The sequence below is a fragment of the Hippichthys cyanospilos genome, chromosome 15 (assembly GCF_059441005.1).
Source record: "Hippichthys cyanospilos isolate Australia breed blue-spotted pipefish chromosome 15, RoL_Hcya_1.0, whole genome shotgun sequence".
Lineage (NCBI taxonomy): Eukaryota > Metazoa > Chordata > Actinopteri > Syngnathiformes > Syngnathidae > Hippichthys > Hippichthys cyanospilos.
Genome location: NC_142383.1, coordinates 18,056,929 through 18,077,449, shown reverse-complemented (window position 1 = coordinate 18,077,449; position 20,521 = coordinate 18,056,929). Strand labels below are relative to the sequence as shown.

At 40.7% G+C, this 20,521-nt stretch overlaps 5 protein-coding genes and 1 long non-coding RNA gene across 7 annotated transcripts; 3 read left to right on the top strand and 3 right to left on the bottom strand.

The window, feature by feature from the left end:
* Positions 1-16: 16 nt before the first annotated feature.
* LOC148412081 (uncharacterized) lies at positions 17-3,196 on the bottom strand. The gene is made up of 2 exons (XM_088434534.1): positions 2,805-3,196; positions 17-2,548 (listed from the first exon to the last, which is right to left on the bottom strand). The coding sequence occupies exons 1-2, from the start codon at positions 2,905-2,907 to the stop codon at positions 930-932; spliced, it is 1,722 nt and encodes a 573-aa protein (XP_088290660.1). The 5' UTR covers positions 2,908-3,196; the 3' UTR covers positions 17-929.
* A 703-nt stretch (positions 3,197-3,899) lies between these two features.
* LOC148412080 (uncharacterized) lies at positions 3,900-6,287 on the top strand. Of its 2 annotated transcripts, none has more exons than XR_015867919.1 (2): positions 3,900-4,445; positions 5,000-5,131. XR_015867919.1 is itself a non-coding variant. In XM_088434612.1 (2 exons), exons 1-2 carry the CDS (start codon positions 4,173-4,175, stop codon positions 5,974-5,976), a joined length of 1,047 nt encoding a protein of 348 aa, XP_088290738.1. In that variant the 5' UTR covers positions 3,900-4,172; the 3' UTR covers positions 5,977-6,287. The 2 variants fall into 2 exon arrangements, 1 of the variants encoding a protein (XP_088290738.1); XM_088434612.1 differs by having other exon boundaries at positions 3,900-4,242; positions 5,000-6,287.
* A 272-nt stretch (positions 6,288-6,559) lies between these two features.
* Positions 6,560-9,476, top strand: LOC148412079 (uncharacterized). The gene is made up of 2 exons (XM_088434558.1): positions 6,560-6,999; positions 7,899-9,476. Exons 1-2 carry the CDS (start codon positions 6,873-6,875, stop codon positions 9,332-9,334), a joined length of 1,563 nt encoding a protein of 520 aa, XP_088290684.1. The 5' UTR covers positions 6,560-6,872; the 3' UTR covers positions 9,335-9,476.
* A 1,459-nt stretch (positions 9,477-10,935) lies between these two features.
* LOC148412078 (uncharacterized) lies at positions 10,936-13,709 on the bottom strand. Its single transcript, XM_088434524.1, is given in 3 exon segments — positions 10,936-11,249; positions 11,251-12,914; positions 13,118-13,709. Coding segments are annotated over 3 exon segments (1,839 nt in total). The 5' UTR covers positions 13,245-13,709; the 3' UTR covers positions 10,936-11,201.
* On the top strand, positions 12,819-16,888 carry LOC148412077 (uncharacterized). The gene is made up of 2 exons (XM_088434556.1): positions 12,819-14,139; positions 14,299-16,888. Exons 1-2 carry the CDS (start codon positions 14,079-14,081, stop codon positions 15,804-15,806), a joined length of 1,569 nt encoding a protein of 522 aa, XP_088290682.1. The 5' UTR covers positions 12,819-14,078; the 3' UTR covers positions 15,807-16,888.
* Positions 16,889-18,040: 1,152 nt separating this feature from the next.
* Positions 18,041-20,080, bottom strand: LOC148412076 (uncharacterized). The gene is made up of 2 exons (XR_015867920.1): positions 19,658-20,080; positions 18,041-18,784 (listed from the first exon to the last, which is right to left on the bottom strand). It is a non-coding gene; the product is annotated as an uncharacterized LOC148412076 (long non-coding RNA).
* Positions 20,081-20,521: the final 441 nt, after the last annotated feature.

Sequence of the window (20,521 nt, the reverse complement as noted above, 5' to 3'; positions counted from 1 at the left end):
GAGCGGTCAAGCCATAAACATAGGTACAGTATTTATGTATCTCAACAGATAACAGCTAGCAGACACGACAGGTGCGTTTGAGGCCAGATTAAGGTACATTTTTTCTTCTCAAAACAAAGAGTCAAACTTTATTCAGTTTGTCAATCGTTCACTTCCTGGAAATGGAGATTAAAAAAAGAGAGAAAACAAAACAAACCACAAACATTGCTTTGAGTGTGTGCTGATACTTGGAATACCAATGATATGAATTACAAAAAGGTAGAATGTTTACAATTGGAGATGTTAGCATTTTTTTCAGACCAACACCAGTAAGAGTACCTCAACTATTGCATAGTCTCCAATACTAAATATGACTACTACTTTTAACGTACAGAATATGCCAAAAAGACATTGACAAATTATTCTCAAGTTGGGCCCATTTGTCCCAATAAAGTGGCATTCTTTAAAATCACATGAAAACAAGAACAATTTGGTATTATAATATCTGATTCCTAAATTCAAAACCTAATACTAGTGTTTGCCGCCGTTGCATGTATCTTGATATACAAGCTGGTATCGATGTCAGTACCTTCCCTATTTACAATACTATTTACAAAGCTAGTATTTGTAATTTCCTTCAATATTGAGAACGAAAAATATACAGTACACTTTTTTTTAATCAAACATTTCTTTAAAATAGGGCATTGCCTAAGAAGGGGATATTACAAATAAGAATAGTTAGCTGAGTCAAATCTGTGGCCCCTTAGCAGGTTTTTGTTTAATTTTGACTATAAACACAACTAAAAATAAGATAAGAAAACTTAAGATATACAAAACACATTGCAAGTACACAAATCATTCATCACTTCAATCACAGACCAACGACAAAGATAGTGCACATGAAGATGCATGCGTTTTCTTTTACCATAAATGCAAAAATGACAATAGCTTCATTGATCACTGCAATTCTCAACGACACACTTGTGCGTCTTTGCTCGATACTTATTTGGGAATCGTTGACAGCAAACAGAGCAGGCAAAAGGTTTCTCACCTGTGTGTGTTCTCGTGTGCGCTATCATGCTTCTCTTATAAGAAAAGCTTTTACCACAAACCGAACACGCGAAAGATTTTTCACCAGTGTGGGTTCTTGTGTGTTTTACCATGCTTATCTTTTGAGAATATCTTTTCCCGCAAATTGAACAGGCAAAAGGTTTCTCACCGGTATGGGTCCTTGAGTGTTTTACGATGCTTGTCTTATGGGAAAATCTTTGACCACAAATCGTGCAGGCAAAAGGTTTTTCGCCAGTGTGGGTTCTTGTGTGTGATTTCAATTGTTCCTTAACAGCAAATCTTTGACCACAAACGGAACAGGCAAAAGGTTTTTCACCAGTGTGGGTTTTAGTGTGGTCTATCATGCTAACCTTAAAAGAAAATCTTTGACCACAAATCGAACAGGCAAATGGTTTCTCACCAGTGTGGGTTCTTGTGTGTATTTTCACACTCGTCTTGCGAGAAAATCTTTTACCACAAACCAAACAGGGAAAAGGTTTGTCACCGGTGTGGGTTCTTTTGTGTGAATTTAAGTATTCTTTGAGAGAAAATCTTTGACCGCAAATTGAGCAGGGAAAAGGTTTCTCACCGGTGTGAATTCTTGTGTGTATAGTTAAGTATTGCTTTGAACATAATTTTTTACCACAAACCGAACAGGCAACAGGTTTCTCCCCAGTGTGGGTTCTTGTGTGTTGTATAAAGGCTCCTTTGTGAGAAAATCTTTGATCACAAACCGAACAGGCAAAAGGTTTCTCGCCGGTGTGGGTTCTTGAGTGTAAATTTAATTGGTCCTTTCGAGAAAATCTTTGATCACAAACCGGACAGGAAAACGGTTTCTCACCAGTGTGGGTTCTTGTGTGATGTCTCATGTGGTGCTTTCTAGAAAATTTTTTACCACAAACTGAACATGCAAAAAGTTTTTCCTCAGTGTGGATTCTTGTGTGTTGTGTCAGGTTTCCTTTTAGAGAAAATCTTTGACCGCAAACCGAACAGGCAAAAGGTTTCTCACCACTGTGGCCCACCATATGTCTTTTCAAATGGTTCTTGTAGCCAAAAGCTTTTCCACACTGTGGACATTTCCAGCATTTCCTGTCAATGAGACTTGTCAACACACCTTCCGTCCGTTGATCATCATCATCATCATCGGTGTGAGGAGAGTGTGACGTTGTGTCATCACCATCTGACATTGGAGCTAACCAGCCGCCTGCTTGAGATCCCCCGCCCAGCTCGCCATCAATTTCTGTAGTCATGTGTAGACTGGAGCTGCTGCTCAGAGGCTCCGCCCATTTCATCTCTTCCTGTTGAACTTCATCATCTTCCATCTTCACATGGACAATAGTCAACGGCAGCTCTGTGAAATCTCCCTCCTCTTTCGTGCATGGTGACAGCTCCTCCTCATTTTTAGTGTTAGGGTACTGCAGCTGCTCCTCCTGTTTGCCATCAGGAGGCTCCGACTCCTCTTTAACGACAAGCAAATCTGGCTCCAGCCATTCGAGGCCAAGATATTCTTCGCTCAAGTCTGTGGGGAAACAAGACACACGTGGTTCAGTAAAGTCAGTTTTTTGTGACAGCTGATAATAGGGTTACACTGTATACAGTACGACTGTACACAATCTAAAACATTCCTGAAATAAAGTGACATTAAGAGTGCGATTTAGTTTTATTTTTTCCACATCATCTAAAAATGTGTTCTTAATTAAAAAAAAAAGTCAGTGTTCAGAAGTAGCAACGTTCTGATAAGAAAAAAAAAATGCAGGAATGAGCACGTAACAAACCTGCCGCGTTGAACGCATGGGGAGGTCGCGTGTCCAGCATTTGACCTTCTTGTCGCTCCTTCTCCTGGTCTCCACAAAGCTCTTCTTCGAGCTTCCCTTTCATTGTTGCACACGTTTTCACTCGGTGTTCACCACACTTTGCGCTCGCACTTGATGTCTGCTGTGCCAGCAAACTCGTCTGCTTTGTTAGCCGCTAGCGAGCTAAGCTAATCTAAACAAGGCCGAGAAGCTTCAACAGACGAGATGAAGCGCACCGAAATAATTAAACCGTGAATTTGGTTGCAGTAAAGTTGCTTCGGAACTTTCAGTTCGAATTCAGATGGATATTTCTAATTTTTTTGTGTTTTCGTAAATAATTACGGAAAACCCCGTCAAGGAAAAGCGCTGCAAACTGCAATCTACGGAAAGTCCCCTTAGACAAATTTAATGCCACTGATGTATTTTGAAAGGGATTTTACTTTGTCACCAAGACAAATGCCAAAATTCCGTGTAGTCTCGATTAAAAATTGTTATCTATCATTTAAGAATGATACAATAGATATACAAATAATATACAATATACAAAAAAGATAAGGCACAACTATTTTTCTTAACAATGCTGTATGTCATCTCGAAGTTAGGGTAAGAGGAAACTACTGTAATACACCCAAACATTCTGTGCTGAAAGCAGTTGTAAATGTAAACACATCAAAGTAATTATTCATTAATATTTATTTATTTATTTATTTATTTATTTATTCAAGCAAAAAAGTATTATATTACAATCAACTGTCGTTAATTGTGAGGTGACCCGTAGAATTAATGTTAATCACAAATTTGATTTAATATGCAGCGTATGTGTGAACTCATGAATAACCAATCCTAACACCACCAACACCCGAGTAAATTTGAGCCAGGAAAGATCTAAATAACTCCTTAACATCGCTATTTATTCGTTTTAAATACCTATTAATTTCGATTGTTTTTAAATGGAATTTAACGCTTTACTATTTTTAGGGATTTTTTTTGCATGAAGCTCAATCAATCTGAATGTTGCTTCAATTTCACTCGAGTTGGTGCCGTGTATTTTGTCCACGTGGACTTTCCATAGATTGCACTTAGCAGAGCGAGTCATACAGGCTTATTTGCATTTCGCAGGTTTCTCAAAATTACTCGTCTTGCATTGGAATTAATAACACCCGATCATCGACAATCATTTTCTATAGCTAGTCACATACACGAAAATGTAAAATTTTCGTGTGTGGTTCAAGTCTTCTCGGGCTTGTTGAAGCATCTCGGCCTTGCTTAGCTTAGCTTAATTTAGCCTCCTAGCCCCTAATAGGATCGGCACACTGGTCCAAAGCTAAGATTGACGAACGTCGAGTAAAAATGTGCGCAAGAATGAAAGTGAAGATCGAAGAGGAGCTTCTTGAAGACCAAGAGGAGAAGGAGCGACAAGGTGGTCAACTGCTGGTCAAGATTTGCACGTAGCCGCGAATTGTGTTCGAATCAGGTTTATCACTTGCTCACACACAACTTTGCAACATGTTTACATCCTACCTGGACATGTTTGATGTGACGTAGTTGTCATCCCAAAATGTGGGATGTGTGCAGCTAACGGTGTCCCCTGATGACCACGACTTTTTCTTCCATTAAAAAGAGGTACTGTAATGTATACCTAAAGTTAGGATACTACAATGGTAAACAGGCTTTGATGAGTTGAAAACAAAATGAGTTCGATCAGAACACCCCTTGCGGGAAGCTCGTCTTCCATTCGCGAAGGTGAACAGAGTAAGAATTTCACTGTGTGGTATCTTGCTATACATGTGACAAGAATTCTCTCCAATATTATTGGCTCAAGGCCCATCTATAGAGGATTTTATCATGTCATAATCTGGACAGCCAGCCAGGGTCAGTTTTGGTCCACTTGGGCTGGAGGATTGCATTTCTTTCAGCGCCATCTAGTGGCCAAACGTGATAGCAACAGTCCTAAACACAACAAAGCTCCAAATATGGGACTTATTTCTTTTGTGTTCAAATGAGTCATATTAGAGCACTTTGATGGCTTTTACGTCCTTTTTCCAAAAGATTTTTGCGGCACTTAACTTTCTTAATTAATCTTGGCAGCCAATATCGTGATTGTGATTAAAATTCGATTAATTGTGCGGCCTTACAACAAACTGACACGACCAAAAATGTGTCTCTGTGTTCCGCAGATGTGAGTGTAGCATATCTCTGTCCCAAGCAGCAGGAGCCCGAGTTGCATAGCGTTAAAGAGGAGGATGCACCCCCCCCTGATCAAACCCCCCTCATCAAAAAAGAGGAGCAAGTGGCACCATGTGTGAAAGAGGAGGGCGATTTCACAGACTTACCAGTGAGCGGGGTCCACGTGAAGCCTGAATGTGAAGAATGTTACGAAGAAGAGAAGAAAGGGGCGGAGCCTCCAAGCTCCAGTCAACTAGTGACAGAGTTCGATGGCGAGCAAGGTGGAGGATCACAAGCAACTCCGATGTCAGATGCTGAAAACGCGTCACACCCTCTTCACGCTGATGACGGAAAGTCGAAAGGTGTAATGACACATCACACAGACAGCAAACGTTGGAAATGTTCTCATTGTGGGAAAACGTTTGACAACAAGTCCAATTTTAAGAGGCACGTGATGAGCCACACTGGCAAGAAACCTTTCGCCTGTTTGGTTTGCGGTAGAAGATTTTCTTTAAATGGAAACTTGAAAACACACATACACGTACACAGCAGTGTGAAACCTTTTGCCTGCTCGGTTTGCGGTAAAAGCTTTTTTCCCGAGAGAAACATGATCGAACACAAAAGGACCCACACTGGTGAGAAACCTTTTGCCTGTTCCGTTTGTGGCAAAAGCTATTCTTGCAAGAGAACCCTGACAGAGCACACAAAAACTCACACTGCCACGAAGCCCTTTTCCTGTTTGGTTTGTGGTCAAAGTTTTTTTCGAAATCAGTACCTCAAAAACCACACAAGAATCCACACCGGAGAGAGACCCTTTGCTTGTTCGGTTTGTGGTCAGAGATTTGCTCAAGATGGAACGTTGAGACGACACACACAAACCCACACTGATGAGAAACCATTTTCCTGCTCAGGTTGTGCTCAAAGATTCCCAACTGAATACCTGGCAAAGAGGCACAAATGTGCCGTTGAGCAAAGCAGTCATCAGTGAAGCTGTATATGATGTCATTTTAGCGTTTATGGTAATAGAAAGCATATCTTTCATGTATCTTTCTTATCTCTCATTTTGTATGTCTTTTCTTATTCAATTTTTGATTGTGTTTTTGTTCAAAATGTGACACCAACCTGCCAAATGGCTACATCTCAATCCTAGACAATTAGCCACACAAACTTAATGTTTACATCTTTGCGTGTGGTTTAAGACATCTCGGATTTGTTGAAGCTTCTCTATTTCTCATCTTCATTTATCTCATTTGGATTTATAATCCGCCAATAAATATTGTATTGTTTAAGATGTTTAAACTTGACGTCCACATTGAATGATTGAAATAGGCTTTGGAGAACATTTCACTCGATCTGCTGAGGTAAATCTTGAAAAGTACGACTCATCAAAAGCCTCCGATTCTGATGAGAGAGAGAGCGACAGCACTACAACATTGAGAAATGAGGAAAGCAGGGGCTTCGGTGAGGCAAACATGTGGAAAACATTGCCACCTAAAGGCTAAAAGACGCAATCGCAGTATTTCAAGAAAGGAAATCATTGTGCATTCATTTACCGGAAGCGCGCCCGTGAAGCCATCTCCAGCGTAATACGGAATAAAGCGTCTCACTGTCAGTTGTATTTTTATTTATTTTTTTGCGTTTCTCGAAATTATTCGTCCTGAATTGAACCTGAAAAACAAATCGAATCATCGAGACCTAGTCTCCATCACTAGCTTAATGCACTCAAACACATTTTTTTTCGTGTTCTTCGTGTGTGGTTCAGGTCCTGTCAGGCTCGTTGAAGCTTCTCGGCCTTATTAGCTTAGCCTAGCTTAGCTTAGTTTAGCTTGTCAGCTCCAAACACGATCGTCACATCGGCTTAGCAAACACCGAGCGCGAGCCTAAATGTGCGCAAGAACGAAAGTGAAGATGGAGTTGGAGTTTTGTGGAGCCCAAGAGGAGAAGGAGCGACACAAATATTTACTGCTGGACGCGCTTTGCAAGCAGCCTCCACTTGCGTTCGATACGCCAGGTATGTCACGTTATTCATTTTCAACACCTACACATTTGTCTTTCCGCCAGTTATGTGTTGGACACGATGAATGTGCTCGAACGTCACGACAGATAAATATAAAAAAAAACCCTGTTTAAACTGAGTGAGTTAGCTACGGCTAACAATGTACATATTCACTTAAAAACACATATGTAACATACCACTTTGGGCTGTCGCGTCTGACGTCAGCGTTGTTAGCAAGTCGGTAGAGCTTTAGCAATGACATCACATTATGCTTGACTATGACATACACGTCAGAGTTCGCATGACCCCAAACTAAATTCAAGTAAACTTACATGCTGAAAATAATCCGGAAAATAAATATTCTTGCTCGTGTGGCCTTGTAAATTATTCCTGGGTCACGGCAATTGCAAAATAAAAACATACAAATTAAACGTCCTCAAAAGATTTCTCTCTGCATGTATCACCAATTCACCGGCAACATCCCAAGGCAAACAAGTGAACTGCATTTATATTGTCAACTGCTACAGTTATTATGATTAATTTACAGGGTTTCACAAATTATCATCATCATCATTATTATTATTATTATTATTATTATTATTCTCTACATGATATGTTTTGATTATTATGCACAAACGTAATTGTAATATGTGTTTGTTACCATTTCAATGCATTTTTATAACTTTTTAACATTAATTTAAAGAGTTTAGGAGCATTTTGGGGGGCTTGGAATGATTCCAATCATTAGCCTAATCATTAGGCTATTTACATGTAAAAAGAAGCTCTACTTATGAAAGATTCACATTTCGAAATTAGTTTCGAAGCAAACTATTTTCTAACCCTGACTATAAAATACATAGCAGAATCTAAAAAAAACTGACTTTACCAAACCATATGTGCCGTGTGCTCCACAGACATGAGTGAAAAATATCTGGGTCTCAAACGGCAGGAGCCAGAGTTGCCTGGTGTTAAAGAGGAGGAAACTGCTGTTGGCAAAGAGGAGGAGCAGCTGCAGCGCCCCAACTTCAAAACAGAGGAGCACCTGCCACCATGTATGAAAGAGGGGGAAGAGTGCAAAGAGTTGCCAGTGACTGGTGTCCATGTAAAGACTGAAGAAGGCCAATGTGAAGAAAATAAAGGGGCGGGGCCTCCAAGCAGTGGTTCCAGTCAACGCACAATAACAGAAACTGATTCACAAGCAGGCGGCCAGTTAGCTCCAATATCAGATGGTGGCCCCACAACGTTGCACTCTCCTCAAACTGATGATGATGATGAAGAGTTGGAAGGTGGGATGACACGTCACACTGCCAGCAAACATTGGAAATGTTCTCAGTGTGGAAAAACGTTTGCCTACAAGTCCTTTTTGAAAAGGCATATGATAGGCCACACTGGTGAGAAACCTTTTGCCTGTGCAGTTTGTGGTAAAAAGTTTACCAGAAACGGAAACTTGACACAACACACCAGAGCCCACACCAATGAAAAAGAGTTGCCAGTGACTGGTGTCCATGCGAAGAGTAGAGACGAAGAACAGTGTGAGGAGAACAGGTGGGCGGAGCCTCCAATTAATAGCTCCACGCAACAGAGGAAAACAGAAATTGATGGCGAACACTGTGGAGGATCACATGCAGAAGGCTGGTTAGCTCCAATGTCAGACGGTGACGACACAACGTCACAATCTCCTCGCACTGATGACGACAATGCAGAGTCGGAAGGTGCAATGACATATCATACTGACAGTAAACGCTGGAAATGTTCCAGGTGTGTCAAAACGTTTGCTGGCAAGTACGATTTGAAAAGACATATGATTATCCACTCTGGTGAGAAACCTTTTGCATGTGCAGTTTGTGGTCAAAGGTTTTCTAGGAAAGATTCCATGAGAGAACACCTAAAAACACACACTGGTGAGAAACCGTTTGCCTGTACAGTTTGTGGTCAAACATATTCTTTCAAAGCAAACTTTAGAAGACACATACAAACTCACACTGGTGAGAAACCGTTTGGCTGTTCAGTTTGTGGTCACAATTTTTCTGGGAAGGCACAACTAAAAGTACATACAAGAATACACACCGGTGAGAAACCTTTTGCCTGTTCATTTTGTGGTCACAGATTTGCTTTAAAGGCAAATTTAGACAGCCACACAAGAACCCATACTGGTGAGAAACCTTTCCCCTGTTCATTTTGTGATAAAAGATTTTCTTTCATCGGGAGCTTGAGACAACACACAAGAATCCACACTGGTGAGAAACCTTTTGCGTGTTCAGTATGTGATCAAAGATTCCAAAGTAAATCTAGTGCTCAGAAGCACAAGTGCGCTCTTGGGAATAGCGGTGTTCAGGAAAGCTGTATATGATGTCACTGTAGCCCTCATGTTAAAAGAAAGCAATTCTTTCTTGTGCACCTGCCATTGAAGTGATGAATGATATACAGTATATTTCATGCATTATTGAACAGTATTTATAAAAGAACAATAAATCTGATGTTATTGTTTTCAAGTTGTATCAATATATAACCATGATTTCACTGGTCTGGCCCACTTGGGAATAGATTTTCCTCTATATGGCTCGCAAGCTAAAAGGAGTTTGATAGTCCTGCTCTTGGGATTGCCTTTTCCGACAAGCCTTGGACGTGCCTTGGCACTGAAAGAGTTATTTCAAATGTTGTAGCTTGAAAAAGGTTAGCGAGTTTTACACCTCTGATATTTTACCTGAAATTGTTGTACTTCCAACCACTGTCACGGTTCACTTCGATATTGTCAAGTTGAGATCATGTTTTCTTTTTTTTTAGTGTAAAATCGAATTATTTGTTATAGGTGCATTACATCATACCTCCAACCACTAGGGGCGATATTTTCATTGTTGATTTACTAAACTGATACGGAAATGGGAGTATAAACAGGCAAATTGCCAGGTTGTTGGAGATGACAGACCATCGGGAAATCCTCACTGCACATCTGGACGTTGGATTTTCAAACGGCGCCTGACGCACCAATTCGGGTATGTGATTTATTTACTTTCGTCTGATGGGGACGCAGAAAAACCGGCGATTGTTTTCAACATTAATAATTGATCCTATGAGTTGAGATAATCTTGAAACGCGTTCTCAATCCAGTGTTAACGTGCCAGAAAATGTCTTCTCTTAAAAAGAAAAATAATAATCTCGTAAAAAAAATAATCAGTTTGCTCTTTTTTGCTCAGACTTAACAAATAGTGTTGAAAGCAACTAACATTATTTTTTGTCAAAGAAGTCCCATTCATTTTCTTTCGTCCGAGTTCGTCAACAGACTCACAAGATAGAAATAAAAACGTCGTTTGTTTACTTCCGTGGCTTGCTAAATACGACTACTACTTTTGATATACAAAATACAAAGACGAAACTGTCCCAATATAGCAAGGACAGTTTGCAGTTGTAGCATTTTTCTCATTTTAAACCTAACACAAGAGGGCGGACCGGTAGTGGTTTTAGCTCTCTAAAACACACTTAACTGACGGATATGCATGATTAGAAAATATGAATTCACAAAACCGAGATTTACTCTGTTTTGCTGTTAGTACCTCTTATACACGGTAACATAGAAAATACCAGAATTTGACTCCGTTATCAATCATATACTCGTAAATGATATGAGATGGTCTGTATTAATTCTTACTTCATAGTATCACAACTGGAGGACAACTGCCCGAAGTCAGCTGGGCTAGGCTCCAGCAAGCCTGCGGCCCTTGTGAGGATAAGCGGCTCTCGAAAACGGATGAGTGGATATTTCAAAATCCTTACAGGAGGGCGATCAATACTGGTATCAGTTGTCGTTGCGAGAATCAATACCAAGAAATCAGGCCTGGAATTAGTATCGCCAACCCGTTTTACAATCCCTGTCAGTGTAAATACATTCAATATTAAAAGAAAAAAGGTATATACATTCAAAAGAAAACACACATACTCTTTGATGCTGTAAGTTTATTCATTTAAAAAGGATGCAATGCTTACTAAGGAGCATTTAGAGATTAGAGCACTTGGCTAAATTATTCTTTATACACTTGGAAGGTTGGCGTTACATTTTGAATATAAACACAATCAAAATGAAGGTAGAAAAGTCCAGACTAGAAATGCGCTGTACACAGTGTTCGTTGGGATCTATGACCTCGAGTTACTTTTTGCAGAAAATGATTGTTCACACGCCTAGCTAACAATAGGATTCTCACTTGTGTGGTTTTTCACATGGTTTAACAGCAATACTTTTGTACTGAAATTTTGGCCACATTCTGAGCAGGCAAAAGGTTTTTCACCAGTGTGGGTTCGCGTGTGTAGCCTCAAGTGTCCATTTTGAGAAAAGCTTTTACCGCAAATCAAACAGGAAAAATGTTTCACTCCAGAGTGGGTTCTTGTGTGCGTCATCATGTTGTGCTTCAGAGAAAATCTTTGACCGCAAATTGAGCATGCAAAAGGTTTCTCACCAGTGTGGCTTCTTGTGTGAGTTTTCAAGTTACACTTTGTAGAAAAGCTTCGTCCACACACCAAGCAGACAAAAGGTTTCTCACCCGTGTGGTTTCTGGTGTGATCTAACAACATTTCCTTCCTACAGAAACTTTGGCCACATTCTGAGCAGGCAAAAGGTTTCTCACCAGTGTGGGTTTGTGCGTGTCGTCTCAAATGTCCATTTTGGGAAAATCTTTTACCACAAACCAAACAGGCAAAAGGTCTCTCACCAGTGTGGGTTCTTGTGTGTTGATTCAAGCTTCCAATTTTGGAAAATCTTTGGCCACAAACCGAACATACATAAGGTTTTTCACCAGTGTGAGTTCTTGTGTGTACTTTTAAGTGCGCCTCATGAGAAAATCTTTGACCGCAGATCGAACAGGCAAGAGGTTCTTCACCAGTGTGGGCTCTTTTGTGATCTATCATGCTTCTCTTATTGGAAAATTTTTTACCACAAACTGAACAGGCAAAAGGTTTCTCACCAGTGTGTGTTTGTGCGTGTTGTCTCAAGTGTGCTTTTTGAGTAAATGCTTTACCACAAACCAAACAGACGAAAGGCTTCTCGCCAGTGTGGCCCATCATATGTCTTTTCAAATAGCACTTGTAGCCAAACATTTTTCCACAATGGGAACATTTCCAACATTTGCTGTCAGTGTAACCTGGCATCTCACCTTCCGATTTTTCATCATCATTATTAGTGTGAGGAGAGTGTGACATGGTGTCATCACCATCTGACATTGGTGCTAACAAGCCGTCTGCATCTGATCCTCCACAGTGTTCACCATCAATTACAGTTTTCATCTGTTGAAAGTTCTCCTCACACTGTGCTTCATCTTTACTCTTCACATTGACGCAAGTCACTGGCAACTCTTTTTTATCGGTGTGGGCTCTGGTGTGTTGTATCAAGTTTCCTTTTCTAGTAAACTTTTTACCACAAATTGCACAGGCAAAAGGTTTCTCACCGGTGTGACCCATCATATGTCTTTTTAAATAGGACTTGTAGGCAAACATTTTTCCACACTGAGAACACTTCCAACGTTTACTCTCAGTGTGACGCGTCATCCCACCTTCCAACTCTTCATCATCGTCATCAGTGTGAGAGGAATGTGAAGTTGTTTGGTCACCGTCTGATATTGGCGCTAACCAGCCGCCTGCTCGTGATTCTCCACCGTGCTCAGTTTTTGTTGTCCCGTGTTGACTGGAGCTACTTCTGGGAGGCCCCGCCCTCTTTTTTTCTTCACATTGGCCTTCTACATCTTCACTCTTCACAATGACACCAGTCACTGGCAACTCTGTGAAGTCAACCTCCTCTTTCATGCATGATAGGAGCGGCTCCTCTTTTTTGATACTGGGGTGCTGCAGCTGCTCCTCCTCTTTGACACCATGGCTCTGTAACTTCTCCTCTTCGCCATGCAACTCTAGCTTCTGCCGTTCGGAACCGAGATGTTCTTCACTCACGTCTGGGGGACACAAGGAAGTTGGTTAATACTTTGTCTTTCGCCGATGTCACACGATGACTATCTCGCGATTCAACACCATTCTAAGTGGCTAACGTACAGCGCAAGAGCCACATTTTGGTCCGCCAACAATTTGGAATCAAAGGTGCAGCTCAAAATAAACACGTGGAGATCGGTGAAAAGCAGTGTCAGAAAAGGTGGCAAACCTGCTCGGGGCAGCACAACTCGAGGCTGCCCGCAAAGCGCATCCTGGAGTTGACCTTCTTGTTGGTCTTTCTCCTCTTGGGTTCCACAAAGCTTCTCGTCAATGAGGTGTTTGGCTCTCGCGTACATTTTCACTCGAAGGTCTAAACTCGTTGCGCTCGCACTTGATGTCTGCTGAGCCAAAACGTAACGACCGTGTTTGGGGCTAGCAGGCTAAATTAAGCTAAGCTCAGCAAGGCCGAGAAGCTTCAAAGCTCACTTATAGCATTTGAACCGCACACGAACATGTCAAAAGTGAGTCTGATTACCGTAAAGTAGCTATGGGTGCTTGATGGCAATTCCTCTAAACATTCGGTTGGGATTCAAGACCAAAATATTCGTTTAACTCGCGGAGCTTTGTAAAAAGGAAAGTCCCCTCGAAGAAGCGCTGCAAGGCGCATCTACGGCAAGTCCACGTGGCCTAATTTCATATAACTAAGGAAAACTGGTATTGTACTGTAGCATTACCAAAAATAATTATTTCATAATCCCATGCGAACAAAGGAAATCGCAGATAAAGATGTATAATGGTGTGGAATGACAAACAGCAACGGTCGTACAGCGGAAGTGACGTACAGATGCTGCCACATTTCGCAGTGTAAGCGACTGACGTAAAACAGCCGCGACCGAGGCTGCAGCTATCACTTTCGCTCTTGTTTTCTTTTTACGAATCCAGACGCGTTTCACGAAATTAATCGTTGGTATTTCGAAATGCCCAAGCCTCAATTCGCCATTTTATCGCAGTCAATTTTAAATATTCGTGTGCGTTAAAAGTCCCCTCAGGTTCGTTGAAGCTTTTTTTTTTTTTTTGCCTTGTTTAGCGTAGCTTGTTAGCCACCACCAAAACAGACTCATTTGTTGGCTCGGTCGACATCAATTGCGAGCTTAAAGTGTGGAGAACATCAAGTTGAAACGTACGCAACAATGAAAGTAAAGATCGAAGATGAGCTTTGTGGAGTCCGAGAGGAGAAGGAGCGACAAGAAGGTATACCTTTCAACATCTGTTTATTTTGTACCACACAGGTGTAAAACTCAAGGCCCGGGGGCCATATCGCTTTATGTGGCCCACGAAATGCTGATTTGTCTTCTAGTTTCTGGCTAAAATGCCAATCTTGCCAAACGTGTCTTGTGCAATGCCTTGCAGACGTGAGTGAAGACCATCTCATTGCCCAGAGGCAGGAGGCAGGTTTGCCCAGGTTTGAAAATGAGCAGTTTGAGCCCCATTGTGAAGAGGAGGAGCTGCAGCGCCCCGACATCAAAAAAGAGGAAGAGCTGCTACCAAGCATAAAAGAGGAGAGTGATTTCACAGAGTTGCCATTGACTATCGTCCATGTGAAGACGGAAGATGAAGACGATCAATATGAAGAAGATCAATATGAAGAAAAAGTGACTGAGGTTCCAAGCAACAGTCAACAAATGACAACAGAAATTGATGGCGAGCACAGCTGGTTAGCTCCAATGTCAGATGGTGAAGACACAGTGTCACACTCACCTCATACTAACGATGACGACGAAGAGTCGAAAAGTGAGATGACACGTCATACTGACAGCAAACAGTGGAAATGTTCTCAGTGTGGGAAATCCTTTGGTTATAAGTCCAGTTTGAAAAGACATATGATGGACCACACTGGTGAGAAACCTTTTGCCTGTTCGGTTTGTGAGCAAAGATTTTCTATTAAGACTAGCATGATCGAACACACGAGAAGCCACACAGGTGAAAAACCTTTTGCCTGTTCAGTTTGTGGGAAAAGCTTTTCCTGTAAGAGGAACTTGACTCAACACACGAGGACCCACACTGGTGAAAAACCTTTTGCCTGTTTGATGTGTGGTAAAAGATTTTCATGGAAGACAAACTTAGCACAACACACAAGAACCCACACTGGTGAGAAACCTTTTGCCTGTTCAATTTGTGATCAAAGGTTTTCTCATAAAGTGAGCATGATAACACACACAAGAACCCACACTGGCAAAAAACCTTTTGCCTGTTCGAAATGCGGGCAAGATGAACGAGGTCGATGTGAAGAGAAAAAAGGGGCGGAGCCTCTGCGCGGTAGCTCTAGTCAACACATAACAGAAATTGATGGTGAGCACTGTGGAGGATCACAAGCAGACAGCCGTTTAACGCCAATGTTAGATGGTGACCACACAACGCCACACTCTCCTCTGACTAATGGTGATGACGAACAGTCAGGAGGTGACCTAACACATCACACTGACAGCAAACGTTGGAAATGTTCTCAGTGTGACAAAACGTTCGGCTATGTGTTCAATTTGAGGAGACATATGATGGGCCACACCGGTGAGAAACCCTTTGGTTGTTTGGATTGCGGTAAAAGATTTACTAATAAGAGAAACATGATAGAACACGCTAGAACCCACGCTGGTGAGAAACCTTTTGCCTGTTCGGATTGTGGTAAAAGATTTACAAATAAGAGAAACATGATAGCACACACTAGAGTACACACTGGTAAGAAACCTTTTGCCTGTTCAGTTTGTCCTCAAAGATTTTTTCAGAGGGAACAATTAAAATTACACACAAGGACCCACGCTGGAGAGAAACTACTTGTCTGTTCACTTTGTGGTCAAAGATTTCCAAGTAAGTCTCTATTGACAAAGCACAAGTGTGCTGTTGAGAATAGCAGCGATCAGTGAAGCTGTATATGATGTCATTTTTACTTTAATGTTAAGATATTGCCCCTCATTGTGCACATTTTGGGAGCCTACCATACAAGCAATGAATTATTTGAGTCTTTGTCATGTGTTTTTTGTATGTTTGGACTTTTCTTATCTCTTTTTTGATTGTGTTTATATTCAAACCAACCTCCCAAGTAGCTACAGATTAATGTATCTGATTGCTAAAAGTTCTTTAAAAAGTGCCCCTTAACTCTTTCAGTGCCATGGACGTCAATTCTTGTCTTTTAAAATAATAACAATAATAAATGATAACAGTTTCGTCAGATGTCTTTTTTATGGAAGCTAGCTGACACCCTTGATTAATGCTTACCTAATAAAAGCCAATCGAGCGCTGTAGTGACAACTGTGACCAATGCATGGCAGTGTTTCCAAGCATATAACATCTACGTCAGTAACGGCATCTATTTTTCATCTAATACCACCAATATTTACATAGACATAGCAAATATTATTCAGTCGGCCTTGATAGGTGAGAGAAAATGCTAAATATACTGGCCCTCTCGAGGCTTCATTTTCTAATAACGCTTGGCACGGCAAGAGTTATTAGGCAATGCCATGTTTAAAAAAAAACAAAAGAAAAACTGGACTTTATAAAGTGGTGTTGAACATCCCTTATTGTAAATGTTCTACCTTGCATTCATTCTACTTTCTTGTATTTGGTCAATTTTGCATTCCAAGTGCGTTCCTTCAGAGACAAACGATCATTCAGTTTCTCTTATAAGGGAATCTACCTACCATGCATGTTTTGGGGAATTTGAGTGGAAACCAGATTACCCGGAGAAGACCCACATAGGCACGGGGAGAACATGCAAACTCCCGAGTTGAGCCCATGAGGTCCGCATGTGACTGTGCTACTTTTTCAATTCAAATATTTAAAAAATAGCCCTTTGAGACGTTGGTGATTCAGGGCTATACAAATAAAAAAATTGAATAAAGATTTGATATGAAAAAATATTCATTTGGTTCACATGATTGTCATTCTTTTTTAATGTTTTTAAATGTTTAACTTGTAAATGATGCACTGTGTAAATAAAGTTGCCTTGACTATCATTCTAAATGTATTCAACGTATTTTTTTTCAATGTAATATTATTCCAATTAAAAATCACTGAAATTATATTCACATATATACGCTGTTCCATTGGTTTGCATGGATGATTTGTTTCAATTCTTTACATTATGTCACAAATCCAAATGAACGACTGTATGTATATTTCAGCTAAGCAACAATAATGCTTTTGATTTGGCCTAATAACATTATTTGAAGGCCTAACCTTCAGGGTACCCCAATTGAAAATTTGTTATTGATCGAAGCCTGGAAATTGTCTCTGACGGATATTTTCAAGTTAAACTCATGTATTTTTTCAGTATGAGCGTGCGGTCGTCACTGTTGATTTGCATGAAATTGTTGTACTTCCAGCCACTAAGGGGCAGTGTTTTCATTGTTTACTAACCCGAACCGGAGGGGGGCTGTGGTTCAAATTGGCATCTTCCGGTCAGTGACAGGTGTCAATGATTAAGAAGCAGCATATTCTTTTCAATCAGTGGCTTTACATTCGGACTTTTTTGTTTTGTTTTTGTATACATATTTAAATTGCGTGTTTGAACTAGGCTATAAAATATGATAGTTGGAAGAAATAAACATCCACTTTTTTTCAATCGGAGGGCCATCCGCTTTTTATTTTTACGCCGAATCCAAGAAGTCAAAATATAGAAGAAAATGGTCGTGCCTCGTGGAGCTGCATCACAACTGGTCATTGGACGTGGAGCCGACGGGACACCCCAAGTCATCTGGAGGTGGGATCCGAACCAAAGGAAAAACCTCATCGCACATCGGGACCTTGGATCTCAAAATGCAACCCTGAAGTAAGTAAGCGATTCGCAGTGCATAATATTGCATCATTTTCAGTAGTCAGGCAAGATCAGTAAAGTAGACTTGAAAACTTTGTGAGGAAAAAAAAGGTTTGGAATAGCTCATTTAAATAGGCATGTGGTACAATAGTTTTCAAGACAAAGTAAAGTTGTTTTGGACCCTGGGCTGGATTTTGATGTCCCAAAACTTAAAGACCAAAATACAAGAAGAAAAAAAATAGAATAACTAATTTCCAATATGACTAGTACTTTCGATAGCGTATAGAGAACATACAAGTACTCAATTAATTATTCACTGCAAAGGTAGGAGACCAAAAAAAATAGTGTGCACATTCTTGTGCATTTTAATTTCTTTCTTCTAAGATGGCTTTACATACAGCTTCACTGATCACTGCTATTTTGGACAGCACACAGGCAAAAGGTTTCTCGCCAGTGTGAGTTCTTGCGCATGTTATCGTGCTTACGCTATGAGAAAATCTTTGATCACAAACTGAACAGGCAAAAGGTTTCTCACCAGTGTACATTCTTGTGTGTCGTGTCAAGAGTTTCTTACAATAAAATCTTCGATCACAAACCGAAACAGCAAAGGGTTTCTCACCAAAGTGGGTTCTTGCGTGTACTTTTAAGTACGTGAAAATCACAAACTGAACAAGCAAAAGGTTTCTGAAAGGTGTGGCTAATCATATGTCTTTCCAACATGGACGTGTTGGCAAAGGTTTTACCACACTGAGAACATTTCCAATGTCAGTGTGACTTGTCAACACATCTTCAGTCTGAACATGATCATTATCCTCCCCAATGCTGACCATCAATTAGCTGCTGGTCAGAAACCCCTCCCCTTTCTTCTCCTCATGTCGACATTCATCATCTTTAGTCTTCACGTTGGCACCAGTCCCTAGTAACTCTGTGAAATCTTCCTCCTTTTCATGCATGGTGACAGCTGCTCCTCATGTTTGATGTTGGGGTGCTGCAGCTTCTCTTCTTTACCACCAGGAGGCTCCAACTCCTCCACTTCGACATCAAGCCACTCTGGCTCCTGCTGTACGAGATATTCTTCACTCATGTCTGTGGGACACAAGACATACATGGTTTAGCAGAGTTAGTTTGTTGTGATGTTTTATTTATTTTATATATAGGGTTGTCATATGACTCTCATTGTTTTTCATTACGTACAACATGGGGTGCTGCAGGTGTTGCATTTAACATTGTCCAAAGTCATAACAAACATGGCCGTCTCCTGAGAAGTGCCCCCCCCATGTAATATAATTTAATAACTAGACCTATGAGTATTTTTAAAACATATTGTTTATCATGATTACTAAAAGAATGGTTAAGCAAATGCTCTAAAATGTAATCATTCAATAAGTCAATTCATAGAATTTTTTGCAAACTCACTAGCACTCATAAAATGGATGCATAGGGTCACGATATTGGCTGCCACAATTAATTAAGGTGATCCTCGGCGATATTAACATTTAAGAAGCTGGCTACCGTACATGTCAAATCAGGCACTTTGTCATCGTACCACCAGGGGGTAATGTTTCCCACATCTATGCGTAACAAAAGCCTCTGCTTTTCTCACCCTCCTATATCATTTACCAGTGTGCAATGGCCTTGAGTTTCTTACCTGATTTTTTAATCAATGCAGTGCTCGCTGTCAATTGAGACCCATTTTGAAAAATCCAGATCGGAAGAAATTCGGTTTGAAAACGACATTTTGACAGCTAATTGGTTAAAAGAAGAAAGAAAGAAAATCATAACCATAATGTATATATTTAAACAAAAAAGACAGTTATTGACAATAATGATGATTCTTTATCGTTGCTTTAAACCGGAAAGATGTGCCTCGGGACGTGAAATCGAACTTGCTCAGATAAAATTCTATGAAAAATACACACCAAAATTATTGTTGCAAAGTAAACTGAGCATTTGACAAACCTGCTCGCCGTAACACAACACGAGGCTGCATGCTAAGCTTTTCCAGCAGTTGACCTTCTTGTCGCCCGTTCAGCTTTCGTGCTCCCCAAAGCTCCGATTCAAAATTGACTTGAGTTCTTGCGCACATTTCCCCCCGATGTTTATCGCACGCTCGCACCTGATGTCTGCTAGGCCAATGTGTCGGTCGTATTTGAGGCTAGCAGGCAAAGCTAAAATAAGCTAAACAAGGCCGAGAAATTCGACACGAGCAGAACTACATACGAAGATGTAAAAATGCTGTTTGACTGCAATAAACTATCGACGGGGGCCGATTGTCGAGGCTTGAGTACTTTCAGTTCCAATCGGGGCTAATCATAGCGAGAAACGTGCGCGTGTTCCAACAAAGCACCCAGAAGCTTGAAAACGCAACGTAGCATTGTCTACGGCAAGTCAATCGGGACAAACTACTCGTTACACACTTGACATGTGCTTTGTCAACTATTGCGTCTGCGGCTTGCAAGCTAAATTAAGAGTAGTTAAATAAGGCCAAGAAGCTTTGATCGATCCTTAAAAGACTTAAATAACATGGGGTTATATAAAAAGTTGGCTAGATAGTTATTGTTTCCTTTTTTTTGCGCGAATTCTGCTTTTCTTTTCTTACGCAACCACTAATGGAAAGTGGTTTATTTGCATATGTTTTCTGCATTTAAGAAGCAGGTGCGCAGTTCACGAAGAAAGACTGTCCTCTAGTCTCTTCCTCAGTTGTGTTCGAACAGGGATAAGGAAATGTTTTATTGACCGGCGACAGTGTTATTTGGTTGACACTGGATGAGGTTTTTAAAGTTGCAGTGTTGCTCTCTGAGGGAATCGGACGCACATTTCACA